The sequence below is a fragment of the Hippopotamus amphibius genome, chromosome 2 (genome assembly GCF_030028045.1).
Source record: "Hippopotamus amphibius kiboko isolate mHipAmp2 chromosome 2, mHipAmp2.hap2, whole genome shotgun sequence".
Lineage (NCBI taxonomy): Eukaryota > Metazoa > Chordata > Mammalia > Artiodactyla > Hippopotamidae > Hippopotamus > Hippopotamus amphibius.
In genome coordinates this window covers 38,674,421-38,690,067 of record NC_080187.1, presented here as the reverse complement: position 1 = coordinate 38,690,067, position 15,647 = coordinate 38,674,421, and the positions used below count along the sequence as shown (strand labels likewise).

The following is a 15,647-nucleotide window of genomic DNA, read 5'->3' as shown; positions in this document are numbered from 1 at the left end:
CTGGCCCCACCTGAAGACTGTGTATTATCTTCCACTCACCCACAGTCCCAGGCATAGCTGGGGGTACTTCCATTGGCCTCTGTCCACAGTGCTGAAGTCACAGCCCAGCCAGCTAGGGATCTTCAGTCCCTTTTTTTTTTTTTTTTTTGGTAATATACTAATTTATCCATATATACATTCACTTTACATTATTACATTTTAATATTCATCAAAAACAAAAATATGGAACACTTCATGAATTCGCATGTCATCCTTGCACAGAGGCCACACTCATCTACTATGTAATGTTCCAGTTTTAGAATATGCACTGCTAAAGTTAGCACTCGAGTCCCTCCTTGTCCCATCTAAGTAAGCATCAAATACAGAGACTTCCAAGCCCAAGGACTGCCCTAAAACTCAGAAAGTATTGCCAAAATGTTTTTTATTTCATTAATTTCAAGTATCTTTTTTTTAAATAAATAATAACACTCCTTTCAAAATTATAACAGGTACAAAATGGGCAAGATGTGATTTAGCAGGTCAGGGGAACAGAGAATGCAGTCTTAACCTGGTGTGAGTGAACTACCAAAAAGCTGATGTAACCTGAGGCTACATGGAAAGAAGTTCGGGGTCAGAGGAGGGACGTGGGCTGACTTGTATGCTGCACCAGCACTCCTGGAAAAAGCTAATCAGAGCCAGGCATCATGAACTGAAACCCAGCCAGGGGAACATGGTCTTAGTGGCTGGAACTGAACAAGGCAGAAGAAGAAGACATGAAGGCCTGAGAGGTGTTCACCCCATCAAGTAGCAGACTTGAGGGATGCAGATGGCCGATGTTTGGTAGATGGGACCAATGCAGTTGATGTGACCTCAAGAACAGAGCTAAGATCAAAGGTGGAGGAAAGGCAGATTTCTGCTCAATAGGACCAAAAGATAACTGAATACCAGGGAAGGTAGTGAAGCTGTATAAGCATGTGACAGAAATGTGGAATTGGGAGTGAAATGTCTCCCAGGTATACAGTCCTCTTGAGACCTGCGATGCCAGTAAATGGTTAAGCACCTTCTGGTGCATCCCCAGCCCTGAGGCCTGCTGAACTATAGGGAGATCCGTGCTTGTACACACCCGAGTGACCCCAAAGCATCAGCATTACTGGGTTGGGAACCTTAATTTCTCTAGTTCAACCTCTTAGACCGACTGCTGTGCCTCTAGCTCTGAGTCCTCTCCTGAGAGAAAAGATCCAAGGTCACAATACGCCTAGTATCCCCTTTCCAGGTGGGCTCAGGTAAGCATGCCTTTAGAACCTGAAGTTGCACGCCCTCTGCTGGTCATTCCCAGTACTGTTCTCTCATCGCAGAGAAAAAACGCCTTTGAACCTTTATGGTACTAGTCAGTGTAGGTTCAGAACAGTCAGGAAGACACCAGCAAGTACCAGGGAGTTAGATCACTGGTTCAGTCAGCATACAGGATCATAACTAAATATCAGTATCAAGATTATGGCTCACCTGTGTCTAGGAGTAGGGCTTAGACTGAGGCTGGATGTGGGGAACTTTCTGGTCCAAGACTAAGACAAAGGTCAGTGTCTCAGGCTGAGGCCAAAGTGGGGGCTCATTGTGGGACTGAATTCTGGACTCAAGTGTCAGCATGAAGTGTGTATCGAGGTGATATGCTAAGAGTCTGATCACAAGAAGGAATCAGTCTGCATCGAGGGTAATGGGGTCAACGTAGTATTCCTATACCATGTGGAAACATCAGATAATAAACACCAGCCATTGGAGAACTCAAGCAGAGATATTGCCAGGGGCGAAGTATAAGAGATGGGAGACAGAATAAGGAAGTCACTAATGTATAAGGACCTCCCAACCTTAAAAATGGGAATAGCCAGGCTAGAGCCCCCTTTCTCCTCAGAATGTGAATCTCAATATTCTAGTTCTAGCTTCCTGTTAAAGTCCCCCACTAACCCCAGTACTGCCACATACAAATTATAGGAACAATTTGGGGACAGGAGAGGTCCAAGGACCAGTCCTGTCACTGCAGAAAGCTGGCAGCTGTGGGGGTAGTCTTCCTTTCCCCCAGGATTCTCTGTTTCTACTGGCAACAAGGCCTGGCAGCCTCCCACACCCAGATCTTAGCAACCCTGGGAGCCCCTGGCAACTATTGCCATGGTGACAAGACAGGGAACTGAGAACAGGCTGGGGGGAGCACTTCCTCTGGACCCTTCAGGATATGTACAAAATAGGGCTCCCCCTCCCATATACAGTCTGGGAGGGAACATGTGCTCCTGTCTAAACACCTCCTCACTGGCACCCACCCCCGTCCCTGCCCCCGGGTTCCGGTTCCCTCAGGGTGAGGAAATGAGGGACATCTAGGGTTATGACGTCTCCAGAGGGAGGGAGGGTAAGTGGGGGTGTTTGGAACTGACACAAGCACAGATGCAGGCATACACCGGCAGACACGGTGTCAGCGTATCATCAGCCATGAAGCTACACTCCATCCACTCTTTGTCATGTAGACACAGGCCTATACAGTCATTTAATCACATATGTACAGTAACACAAAATCACATACCTACAGCAAGTAACACAGAATCAGGTACACTACCACACAAAAATAATTACACAGATACGCTCACTCACAAATCACATGGTAGATACAACAGTACAAGTAATTCCAAGACTCAAACATTTACAGATGCACTCACATACCCAGATACCTGTGAATATACAGAGTAAGTTAACTTTCTTGAGCATTAACTACAGACCAAGCTCAGAACTAAGTGCATTATGTGTGTTACCTTAATTAACCCTCTCAACAACCCTATGAGGTACTGCTGCTGTCTATTCCCATTTTACAAAGGAGGAAATGAGGCACCAATGTGGCAAGTAACCTCACAAGGTCAATAGTCTGTCTTCAGAGCCTACATTCCCATATCCTATGCCACGCCCTGAAGCACCCCTGGTTCCTCTCACCACACTTGATACGCAGGGCAACGGGACACAGAACAGCAACTGCAAACTCAGCAAACAACAGAACCTGTGCCACCAACACCTGAAGGCACAGCCCTGCACCCACCCTTGAAGGTCTAAGCCTATACTTCAGCATAGCAGGGACCAGGTAAAGGCCGGTGACTAAACTCTGCCTCCGCGTTGGCACAGGCAAGGCTGGAGGAGGCAAAATAGACAGAACTGGAATAGGAAGAAGTAGAGCCACCCACAGCCCAGGCCCCCATGAATCTGGGGGTGGCAGAGTGAGAGCCCTCAGATATAAGGAGCTAGTACCAGTCCTGGGCTCCCTCACCCTCCCTTTCCCACCTCCACGTCACACTATTCCATTCCCTCATCACCCCACCTCCCCTCCCTTCCTCATTCCTTCTCACCTCATCTCTCTGTCCCATCCTTTTGCTACTCATCCCATCTCCCCTCCCTCCTCTCCCTACCCCCCTCACTCCAACTCCCCTTCCTCCACTCCCTTACCCCATTTGACCCCCTCCTCTCCTTATCCCCTTCACCCTGCCTCCTCTTACCACACTTCCTTTCCTTCCCTCACAACCCTTTGTACCTGGGATCCCCATTGTGATAACTAGAAAGAAGGCAGATAGTGGAGAATAGGCAGACCCGACCTCAGGATCCCTAGACCGCTCTCCTGTTCTGCTCTGCGGTCTAGGTACTGATGCTCTCCAAGCCTCAGTTTCCAGCTCTATCTAGTTTGCATGACTTCGTGGGTGTCCATACTCTGCCTCTGGGAAACCACAAGGAAAGAGAGGTGAGAGCTTCTGCTCTGGCACTTCCTTTGTCCTCAAAACCCCAAGAACTCATTCCCCATCTTCACCCCTGGATTACCCCCTCCCTACCCCCGCTCCCTCTAGCACAGATGGCCCTGGGAGACAGTGACGTGGGCGCCAGGCACCGTGTCTGCTCAAGCGTCGGCTTCCGCTGGCAACCGCCTCCGCAGCCCTGCCTGCTCTGAACATCGGGGACACTGGGGCTGAGAATTAATGGGGGTGGGGGGGTACTGAGATGGGAGATTCTGAGGGTGTTAAGAAAGGAGATCATGTGGCGCTGAGATGAAGAATTAAACGGGGGCCTAGGATAGGGCAGCTCATGGGAGTAGATAAGGATTATGAATAGGATAAGACAGAAGATCATGGGGGAAAGACAGATCATATGGGGCCAAGAAGAGGGGAAATTAAAAGGGGACTAAAATGTGGGAACTCAAAAGGGAAGTAGGATGAAAGATTACAGGAGGAACTTTAATGAGATTGTGGGGATTGTTGAGAAGGGGCTGCTCAGGAGAGAGCAGGGATAAGGGGATTATACAGAGGATGAAAAGGGGACTCAGAAAGGGAATCATGCAGGTGCTGGAACTGTGGAGAACTACCAGATTACAAAGGAGAGAGCAGAAGGGTACTTACACTATGCATGTCTACTGGGGTCTGAGACCCCAGTAGGTTAGGTCACATCAGGTCAACTCCGGGTCACGGTAAAGTAAAGCTAAATCAGGTCAGGTCTAGGTCAGTTCACGGTTCAGTGGAAGCCAGGTAAGAAGGGGTGACCTTTTGACCCCGGTCCAGGGACTACACCTCCCAGAGTGCACTATTCTCTCCCCTACCCTCTTAAATGAAGAAAGGAAAGAATGCCCAGAGTCATCGCCAACTGGTGGGCGCTGTTTTCCTTTAAGGCTGCCTTTGACGTTACACGGGTTCCAGAAGGTTCTCCCGGGATTCGGGCAGTGGCCAGTACGTCCCACCTTCTCAAACCGGAGATTGGACTAAAATAGTTGTCCCCCGACTAGGGTCTGAGCCCTACAGACCAACCAATAAAATCAAAGGGCGCGTGGAGTTGCCGCCCTCTGTCCCTGTTACCAATGACACGATGAGATAGCGAAGAGGTGTGGTTGATTGATTCCAGAGTGCACCAATCAGACCCACACCAATCACTGCCCGGAATGTGTGCGCGTGTGGCCGGGTGACAGGGGCGGAGAATGGGCGGCTACCACAAAGCCACTCGCTGAAAGCTGCCCAATTACAGCAGAGACTGAGCAGAGTGACGGGCAGACAGCGCAATGGGCAGCGCGGAGGTGGAGCCGTGGGGGCGGGTTCCCGGGCCCGCTGTCTGCCGCCGGCGGGCGGGCGACTCCTGTCCCGAGTGGAGGCGGCGGAGCCAGAGCCGGGGGAGGGGGCAGCGGCTGTCTGACGGACCGCGGCGGCGCCCGCAGCTCCTCACTGGTGAGGGCGACGAGCCAAGACTCGAGGGTCCCGGGAGGGGGGGCGTCGCGAAGCCAGGGGTCCCGGTGTGGGGGGGGTCGGGACACGGAGGGCCCATCGGCTCTTCCACCGCGGGGGTGTGGAGACTCGGGATCTGCAAGGTGCTTGATGTCCGCGACCCTCTTACGGGGGGCAGCCAGCGTCTGAGCCGGGGGAGGGTCGGGCCGGGCCGGGTCGCGCTGGGTTTCGGGGAGGCGTTTCTGAGCCAGCCCAGTCAGCCAGCGCCGGTGACATCACCGACCACCCTCCCCCGCCGGAGCCCCCTCCCCTCTCCTCCCCTCCTCGCCTCGCCGCGCCTTTTGTCCCAGCAGATCTCAGCCCCGCCCCGCCCGCTCCGCCCATCTGCGAGGGAGGACACTCCCTGTCAGTGACTTCATTGAGTAGATTCTCGGGGATTGGGGTCTGGTCCTCCCCGGAGGGAGAGGCCAGAACACACTGCCTCTCAGGCCCTCACAGACAGCACACCTGTCACAGGTACACACGCTGCCACTCACCAGCTCACGCTCTTCGCACTGCCAGCCTTACTGTCACACTGCCATCCATACAGCCATTCACAATCAGGCAGACATCGCTGCACCTGAGAGCAGGTGACCGCTGGACCCTATCCCTTCACTCTCCACACCTGGGGATCAGGTCCAGCTCCCGCTGCACCGGACAGGCCTTGCTGGGCAAGTGCCTCTGAGAACCTGAGGAGGCGGCTTCCAGAGCTGCAGCTTTCCAAGCAGGCTCCAGTGGAGCGATCAGAGGTGAGGGGCTGGGCTGGGCATGTTTAAGCGTACAGTGCTCTCCTGCCCATCCCCAGCAGCACCCCCACTACAGGCCCGAGGAGCTTTCCGGAGCTTCCCACACTTCTGGGGAGAAGACTTCTTAGCCAGCTTGATGTTTAAAATTCAGCTGGAGCCCTTAAAACTTCGAGCGTGGACGCTGAATGGGTTTGTAAAGTTTCGGTAAGTCCCTCTGGAGAAGGGCACTCATACCCATCCCAAGTCAAATTCTCCGTGTCATATCCCCCTCCATTGCCTACCTGCTTCCTCCATCTCATCCTCATCTCATCCCCAATTACACGGAAGAACCCCCCTTCTGTCCCACCCTTACATTTGAATGAACTGCACCCCTTGTCATTCATCTCCTATACCAAACCCTTCAGGCATCCATTTTCCACAAACACCTCCTCTAGTATTTCAACTCTCTACATCCCATTGGTCACCCATTCGCCAGCTCAGACATTTCCATTTATCATCCCTCATCCCCCTCCATCAGCACTTCATTTTCTGTATCAACCATCCCCCCTCCCTGTCCTGGTCCCCCTTGCCATTTCTCATTTTTCAGTCCTGGCTCTACATTAGCATCCTCTTTATTCTCTCCATCAAAGGCAGTGCCATGCCATGGGGCTCCTTTGTCATTCCAACATGTGGCTTGTGGGTAGGGGAGGGAGGGAGGAAAGAAGGAGGAAAAAAGGCAGTTACTGAAAGAGCTTGCCCTATGTCTGTGGAGGCAAGAGAATTATAGGTCTAGAACAGCTAGCAGGTGGGTGCAGGGGAGGAAGCTGGCCGGGTGAAAAGGTAATGCAGGGACAGTGAGGGGAGGGTGAGAGCACTGGCAAGGGTTCCACTCGCCCTCAGCCTAAAAGCTGCTATAGTTCTCTGGGGGCACCCTCTTGTGTGCTAGGGTTCCTTCCCAGTTTCAGGGGAAAGAAGGTGTGGGCTAAGGCAGAGGTGGCGGCAGACCACCCCCAGCTCCCTCTCAGACAGCTTTTACTGCTGCTTCCGAAAATGGCTGCCCTCCCCCAGATGCTCTTTCTTCTCTGCCTCCCCCAACCACAGCCTCCCCCACCAGGCATGACATGCTGGTAGGGGGAAAGGGGGAGTATCCGCCTTGATGGAGCCTTCTCTCCGTCAGAGTGAGGTGACTCCCAGAACCATGAGTCAGGCCCAGCCACCTGTAACAGGCCCTGTGGGGGCAGGAGTTAAGGCTGTTGTCCCTCTCTACCTGGGGCCTTGAGGCCTCCCCTTACCCATTACAGCCCTCACTCCTCCCAGGAAACCCTGCACACCTTTCTGAAGTAGTCAGAGGCAGAAAAGCAAGCCTTAGCTGTGGCTGCCAGCCCAGGACATTGCTAGAAAGACTCTGGTTGTCTGAGCTTTGGTAGGGGTTGGCCAAGTCTCAGAAGGGTTAGGGAATGGCTTCTGGCCATTCCCCCAAATAACTCTAGCTACAGGAAAGTGCCTTTCTCTCTATCCACCACAGAGTCATTGATGGAGGGACATGTGAGTGAAAGAATTAGAGTCCTGTGTTTCTCCCTCATATAAATAACAAATGCCCCTGCACCCAGCAGTAAGGGACTATTAGAGGAATGTGGGCCTGGCGTTGGGCCAGATCCCAAACCATGGGGCAAGTGAGAGGGAGGGACTGATAGAGAAGGTATTAAGGAACTGGTGGTTAGTACCCAATTGTCTCCTAACAACTAAGGTTAAAAAGGCCCTACCCCCAGGATGCTTTTGTTCACTAACACTGATGCTTAGGCAGCACAGACATGTCTTCACACACAGTTTTGTGTGTAGACACTGGGAAATGAGTAAAGGGAACGGTTGCCCTGGTTAGGGGAAGGACAGTGTCACCCCCCCACCCCCGCTAATGCGGTAGTTAGAAACAGCAGTTTCCAAAGGCTGTGAGTCATCCTCTGATCTGAATCACACGTGAGGCTTAGCATGGTCTGGGGAGTGGGGGCAGGGAGTCCTGGGGTCTCCAATGGCAGAGAGGAATTCAGGCACCCACACCCTGACTCAGCCTGGCTCGCCAAGGCAGCTGGCTGAAGACCCAGGCCTGTCCCCAGTCCTAGGCCACTGCCCCAGCTGCCCTTAGCCTGGGCACTATGCCTGAGGCATGGCATAGGAGACCACGATGCTCAGGTGACCTCACCCAGTACACTGATCTTCGCCAGCTTCTGTGCGTGGGTCTGTCAGTCCATGGTGCCACCTCACTCAGCAGGGCTTGTGGGGGTCCTCAGTCTGGCCAAAGGACCTGGGCCTGAGAATAGCCACAAGAAGTGGGCCACAGCCCCCAGCTTCCTGTTGGGAAAACCCAGGAGCTAAGGAAAGAATCACAGAATCCTAGAATGTCAGAGCTGGAAGAGATCATCTAGTCCAAACCTTTCATTTTACTGATGGGGAGACAGAAGCCCACAGAACAGGCATGACCTGCTGAAAGTTGCCCAGTGAGCCATTTAGGGATTGGAGGATCATCGGGAACAGGACCAGGGTAGAAGGGAATAGAGGCATTAAGGATCGGCCCTGGTTTCTTTCAGAAACAAGGAGACCAGTGCCGGTCCAGTGGCTGTGATGGGAAAGGATTATTACAAGATTCTTGGGATCCCATCGGGAGCCAACGAGGATGAGATCAAGAAAGCCTATCGGAAGATGGCCTTGAAGTACCACCCAGATAAGAACAAAGAACCCAACGCTGAGGAGAAGTTTAAGGAGATTGCAGAGGCCTATGACGTGCTGAGTGACCCTAAGAAACGGGGCCTGTATGACCAGTATGGGGAGGAAGGTAAGAGGACAGTGCTCCAGCCTGATACTGGGTGCCTGTCCTTATCTGGGGTCCTGGGTGATCCAGTTCTCAAAGCAGGGAACTGTAGACTGAGAAGGGGGTGAGGGAGGCAAGTGTTCCCAGCACTGACATCTAGGGGAAAGAAGAGACCACCCACTACCCAGCCTTAGCTCACCATAGCTCTCCCTCCTTCTCTCTGCCCCTCTCCCTCCTCAAGTTCAAGGCTTAGAAAAGCTAGAGCCAGAGACCTTCCCCGCCCTTCTTTCCCTCCCAGCCTTATTAGTCCTGCCTGCAGTCCCTGCTGCTTCATTGGCTGATGGGGAAGGTTAGGAAAGGGAGTATGTGGCTTTCTGAGGACAGAGCATTTACAATCATCAGCATAAAAGTTTGGCCCTTAAGCAGCGGGGGAATTAACCACTGGAGCTCTGAGCTAGAGATGGTTGTCCCCTTCCCTGCCCCCTCCCTGCCCACTCCAGGCCAGCAGACAGAAGTAGAGTTCCGACTCCCTGAGGAAGTGGCAGGGATCCAAGAATGGAAGGGGAACTGCTGCTGGCACCTTGCCTCCTCCCTGGGGTAGCTGGTGGCCACGCACAGAGTGGCAGGAAAGGTCCAAATAAAGCCTCTGAGAGGGCGGCTCCTCCCAGCACATCCCACGGGCATGATGTAGCTGCTAATTCTGGGCCTGCCCCTCAGGGCCGCCTGCCACCCGCCTGCCACTCGCCAGCCACAAGCACCTGTCAGGCTATATTAAGAGACATTGTCACAGCTGAGAACTCTCCTTTCCAAGAGGAACTGTCCTTCCTCCCCAACGGCATCCACCTTTCTTCCACATTCTCCTCGTCACTCTCCCCATTTTAGTCTCAAAATTAGATGGGCTAGTGATATGTACTGTACCTGATACAGAGTAGGTGCTCAAAAGAATGTTCTTTTCCTCTCCTCCTCCTTGCTTTGTGTTCCATGGCCCTATCCTCTGTACACTCCAGTCCTCCCAACCCCCTCTTCTTATTCTCCATGCCTCTGGTTCCTTCCATTTTTCCCTCCTCACCTACTAAACTTGCCAATTCCCAGAGTCACCAGGCATCTGCTGGAATCCCCAGTATTCTCTCAGTTAAGAAATGTTTCTCTCTGGGTGGGAGGGGTAGTGGCGGGGAAGAGGGAAGCAGTGCAGACACCATGCCACCATGTGACCTGACTAGGAATTGCACTCATTCCTCTGCTTAACCTCACCTTTGATTAGGAAGACGGTGGGAGCTGGGAGACCGCCCCTTTCTGCATGACTAAACCTAAGTGAAGGGCAACGCTCAGGCCCTAGGTCCAGGCTCTGGTTCCACTGGAGATCTACATCCCAGGAGGGCTCCTAAGAATGCAGCACAGCCTTAAGGAGACATCAGGTTCTGGGAAGGGAGAAGCAGCCTTGGAAATGCAGATTGTATTTCTGTCTGCCCTGCCCCCTCCCCAGTAGCCAGCCAGAACAGTTGTGCCCATAGACTCTGTGTATAGCCCTGTCTGGGGACAAGCTGTTCCCAGCTTGAAAAGGGGGTGGTAGTGGTATAGCAGGAATCCTTGCAGAGAAATTACCCCTTCCTGTCATCATCAGTGCAACTTCCGTCTCTCCCTGAGCTCTGCCAAGCTTCTTGAACTCACCTGATAATCAGACCCTTAATAAAAGGAAAGAACAGACCTTGAGTCTTAGGGGATGGGTGAAGAGGCAGCTGTCACAAGTCACTGGATTGCTTGCCACTTGGCCTCTCCAATGAAACCCAAATCTCCTCTTGTAGTCCCAGGAAATAAGAGGCTAATTTAGGCTCAGGCTTCCACAACCAATGAAATTCTAGATAAAGGCCTCAAAGAGGAGAGTCCCCTAGCCTGGGCTGCACCCCCAAGTCTATATGTTCTAGATCATTTCTCAATGTTAACCCCATTCCTCACGCCTCCCCACGCCCCCCCTCCACTACTCCCATCACCACCACTAACATCCTCCTTAAAGACTGCCTCCAGGACTCTGAGCCCCTTAGATAGAACCTGACTCCAGAGAATAGCTGGAATCACCACCTGCAACGTGCCAGCTCATTCATGCATTTTGGTTGCTCTGACCTAAGGTATGGGGTGTGAGGCTTGGTGTTGTACAGCTAAAGGAGCTCCATTCACATTGCCGTCTACGTCTGTCCAATGCGGGAATGGCACCCCCTGGAGCTGTGCAGCACTGTGAGCCCTGAGTGTGGGAACAAAGCATTTGAAAACTTTTCGTAGAGAAATAGCTCCTCTTCTTCAAGCTAATGATTTTACCTGCTCTTTGGGGCCCTCCTGATTTCCCATTTGGGCAGGAGTCAGAGAAAGAGGAAACCATGCTAGAAGTAAAGTGAGAGTAGACTTCCTCCTGGACTGTATCCCCACCTTATTTGCAATAGGTCACTTACTAAACCCCTGTACGGTCAAATTCTGTCTGATTGCCTCTTGCGCTGTCTTTGGAGATAAGCAAAGATCTGGGAGCCAGGTATGACTTATAATGTGACCCCAGGCCAGCCATTCACAGTTTTGTGAGACATCTTTGGGTCACAAGTACATGGAGGAGATTATAGCATTAGAAGTCGCATCCTACAAGTGTTCTAGTCTTAGCTTTTCAGCCCCTTTGAACCTCAAGATGTGCCTTATTTTTTTTTTTAATTTGTCTGATAGATGTATTGCAAATATTTTCTCCCAAGGACGTGCCTTATTATTAAACATATAATTAAGAGTAGAAATCTTATCAGAGATTTTTCTTACTCTATTAAACTAGCCCTCTCTGTGGGAGTTAAAGTTTGCTTCTTTTTCTAGGCCCATGAACTAGGATCTAGAGGGCAGGGGGAGGAGACTGGGGTGGGGCAGAAACCAGTCAACTGCCCCTAACTTCTCCTCCCTCCAGGCCTGAAGAGTGGTGGCGGTTCGTCAGGTGGCTCCAGCGGCTCCTTTCACTACACCTTTCATGGGGACCCCCATGCCACCTTTGCCTCCTTCTTTGGAGGCTCCAACCCCTTCGATATCTTCTTTGCCAGCACTCGCTCCACTCGTCCCTTCAGTGGCTTTGACCCAGATGACATGGATGTGGATGAAGATGAGGACCCATTTGGCGCCTTTGGCCGCTTTGGCTTCAATGGGCTGAGTAGGGGTCCAAGGCGAGCCCCAGAGCCACTGTACCCTCGGCGCAAGGTGCAGGACCCACCTGTGGTGCATGAGCTGAGGGTGTCCCTGGAGGAAATCTACCATGGCTCCACCAAACGCATGAAGATCACAAGGCGGCGCCTCAACCCTGACGGGCGAACTGTGCGCACTGAGGACAAGATCCTGCACATTGTCATCAAGCGTGGCTGGAAGGAAGGCACCAAGATCACCTTCCCCAAAGAGGGCGATGCCACACCTGACAACATCCCTGCTGACATCGTCTTTGTGCTCAAAGACAAGCCCCACGCACACTTCCGCCGAGATGGCACCAACGTGCTCTACAGTGCCCTGATCAGCCTCAAGGAGGTGGGGCCCAGATCTGACTGTGTGTGCTTTTATTGGGTGGGTGGTGGAGGTGTGGAGACATTCTTTCCCCACTTTATCTTTTCTTCCATTCCCAACCACTCTACCCTACCTTTCCCTCACTCTCTGTCTTATTTTCCCCAGGCGCTGTGTGGCTGCACCGTGAACATTCCCACCATTGATGGCCGAGTGATCCCTTTGCCCTGCAATGATGTCATCAAGCCAGGCACCGTGAAGAGACTCCGTGGGGAGGGACTTCCCTTCCCCAAGGTGCCCACCCAGCGGGGAGACCTCATTGTCGAGTTCAAAGTTCGCTTCCCAGATAGATTAACACCACAGACACGACAGATCCTTAAGCAGCACCTACCTTGTTCCTAGGCTCTGCCCCAGCCAGCCCAGAGTCTACCACAGCAATACCCCCCACACTCACCCCATCCATTGTGCACCCAGCCTGATGTCCACTGGACACTGGCAACTTTTTCTAAAATGCAAAAAAGAAAAAAAAAAAGCCACTGGTTTTCAGGGAAAATATTCCTGTCCCTGACCCCTTTCAGAGCTGGGCTGCCTTGGGGGAGTGGGAGGGAGGTGGGGAGAGCTAGCCCAGGCCAGGGGTCAATGTTCATGTCACAAGCTTTGAATCCAGTTCCCACTCCAGTGGCTGGAGAGTGACCTGAGTGCTACTTGAAGATATAGAGATTCCTTGTCCACGCCTGTAAATAGCATGTCCTCCTTTCCCTCTCAGCTTTGCTAATACCTCTCCTTTCCCTTCCCTTCAGTTTCCTCCTACTGGGGGAGGAGGAGGATAAAAAGGACACTGCTTTCCCACCCCAGTCCCACCCCCAAGTCCACAGTGTCCAGCGTTATCACACACACATTCATGCACACAAAGCACACACCTAGAGCTGTGTGTGCCTCTCCAGGGTTGAGATAGGAAGGGAAGGTCCATAACCCATGAACCGGGCCATTGAGCACGAGACACTTTTCATTTGGGGCAGGGAGGTGAACGGGGCCCTCAGCAGCCTCCCTGACAGCTCCCCTGCCCAGACCCTGCAGAGCTGGAAGTCCTGTCTTCCCTGCTGCTCTTAGGAGTGTGCAAGGGTAGAGGAAGGAGAGAGGGCCTGCTGTATTAAGGCTAAGAGGTGGAGGACAGGGTCTGTCTCCCAGCCTTCATCAGAAAGGGAAAGGGCTTTGGGTCAGGTGGCAGCTATTCCCCACCAAGAGATTCAGGGTCACAGGTTTCTCCCCACACCTCTGAACTCAGGGCCTAGCCACCCCTAAACTTCCAAATCCCATTTTTGTGATACATAAAGCTACTTATTTCTTACCCTTCATGGAGGCTGCGTGGGGAATTTCTAGCCCTTTGATGCCTGTGTGACCCCACCCCACTCCCACAATTGTATAAAGGTCAAATAGTGAAGGAGCTAGGATAAGACTGCTTTAGCCAGGTTCTGGGGTGGGGTTTTTAGGTTTTCTCACTTTAACAAGCCCCTGAATGTTTTTATAGTAGTTTTTTGTATTTTTTTGTAATGACAGTATTATGGAAAAAAAATAAAGTATTTTAAAAATACGGCATCTGAGCAGGAACAACAAACCTGTGATGGGGGCAGATGTGCACTATCAACCTCCCTCCTGAGCCCTGCTCACCTCTGAGAAGCCCAAGCAGGCCCTCAATGTAAGGTGAATGGCTCCTTCCTTCCTGTATGCCCAGACTCCCAGAATTTCCGAAATGTACACCCAAAATGCAGCAAAGATGGAAGACATCACTCAGCCATTAGAAGAAACAAAAATATTTGGAAAGAATAAATATCCTGGGTTATGAGAAATACAGACTATCCTCTTCAAAGGATGTGCTAACATGAGAACCAATAGATTTTTTTCCTACATGGACTGGAATTTTCCTCTGAGAGAAATTTTCCTCCTAGGAGGGGATGGAGGAGGACTTTCTGGCTGACTAGAAGAGACACATTCCCAAAGACAGAGCCTGAGGCAAGTGGAGAGGGCCTCTGGAGGTACCTGGCATCATGGGCCCATGCTTAGCGGGGCCTGGCTGAAGACACAGGTTTCCTGTGAGGCATAAACACTGTTGCTGATACTTAAATCTAAATTTTCCAGGGATGTCTGTCCAGGTCTTTGAATTGCCTGTCCCTGCTGAGACAACTCTGGTCCTCAGGGCCTGTGTGTTAACTGCATGATGCGCTTGTCACTTTCCTTGGATCTGGGTAGACAGGAGCCCTGTAGCTGCAGGAATGCTCATCTGTAGGCTCTTCCTGGGCCTGGACTTCCTCCTGGTTCTGACTTTCCTCCCAGATTCTTCTCCAGGATCAGGCCCGTGACGGCCACGCCCTCCTGAACTTCAGTGTCCCCAGTGCCATGAAGACAACTCTTCACCTGTACCTGGGCTCTGCACAGAGGCTGACAAAGTCTAGGCTTTTAACAGGGAACTTCCTGACCTTGCTTTTTATCCTGAGACAATAGCAATGAAAAAAGCTTATTCTTTTATTCGAGGTACTTTTGGGTGGAGCCTGTTCCTTCCAGTGCAGAAACCAAGGGGTTTGTGTTCACAAGGAGGTCTGCTAATCCCCCAGCCTGAGCACGGAGATCCCTAATCCCGCATCCCCTACTCAATGCTTTCCTGCTCCAAGTCTCCTAGAGTTGTCCCTGTCTTCACTCAGGGCTAAATTCTTGTCCTAACTCTTTCCTGAGACTTGAAGCTTTGGGATCTAGGTCTGCTGGGCCAGACTGCTCCCTCTGGCCTCCCTGTGGAGGTGGAGGATCTGGGAAATTACCACGTCCCCACTGTATTCTCTGGGGATAGACTATGAGACCTTAGAGGTCAGGCTATCTAAGGTCAGGAGCACTTCAATGAGAAAGCCCTGAAGCTGGCCTTGCAGTTCTGTCTACAATCTGAGCCTTATCATTCTTGGAGGTTATGTGGGGGATTTGTGGTCCTTTAATACCTATGTAACCTTAAACACACACACACACACACACACACACACACACACACACACACACCCCTGTATAAATATCAAGATAGTAAAGAAACTGGGGGAAAGACTGGTTCAGCCATGTCCTGGGGGATGGGGTATTTATTGGGTTATCTCACTTTGATCAAGCCCCTGAATCCTTTTATAGTAGTTGTATGTGTGGCAGAGGGCAATTTTGTATGACAGTACTATGACAATCATTTGCTTATTTATATGACTATGATCGATCGGCCTGTCCCTCATCCTTCCTCGGGGTTTCTTTGAAAGAGCTAAGCAACCTTGGCTTAACCATCCCTCAAAAAAACCAAAGCAACTGCACAGTTGGGTGGCTGAGAGAGAAAGGTGGACTGAGGAAATGGCCATGATCGAG

The 15,647-nt window shown here is 51.8% G+C and overlaps 1 protein-coding gene and 1 non-coding gene across 2 annotated transcripts; one reads left to right on the top strand and one right to left on the bottom strand.

Annotated features, from left to right (window-relative positions):
• Positions 1–216: 216 nt before the first annotated feature.
• LOC130847309 (U6 spliceosomal RNA) lies at positions 217–323 on the bottom strand. Its single transcript, XR_009052081.1, has one exon. It is a non-coding gene; the product is annotated as a U6 spliceosomal RNA (small nuclear RNA).
• Positions 324–5,038: 4,715 nt separating this feature from the next.
• Positions 5,039–15,281, top strand: DNAJB5 (DnaJ heat shock protein family (Hsp40) member B5). The gene is made up of 5 exons (XM_057724769.1): positions 5,039–5,201; positions 6,043–6,187; positions 8,545–8,789; positions 11,692–12,293; positions 12,435–15,281. The coding sequence occupies exons 1-5, from the start codon at positions 5,039–5,041 to the stop codon at positions 12,666–12,668; spliced, it is 1,389 nt and encodes a 462-aa protein (XP_057580752.1). The 3' UTR covers positions 12,669–15,281.
• Positions 15,282–15,647: the final 366 nt, after the last annotated feature.

Coding starts and splice junctions, on each gene's coding strand:
- DNAJB5 (XM_057724769.1), top strand. CDS start 5,039: ATGGGCAGCGCGGAGGTGGAGCCGTGGGGGCGGGTTCCCGGGCCCGCT. Junction 5,202..6,042: donor GCGCCCGCAGCTCCTCACTG/GTGAGGGCGACG, acceptor GCCCATCCCCAG/CAGCACCCCCACTACAGGCC. Junction 12,294..12,434: donor CCCTGATCAGCCTCAAGGAG/GTGGGGCCCAGA, acceptor TATTTTCCCCAG/GCGCTGTGTGGCTGCACCGT.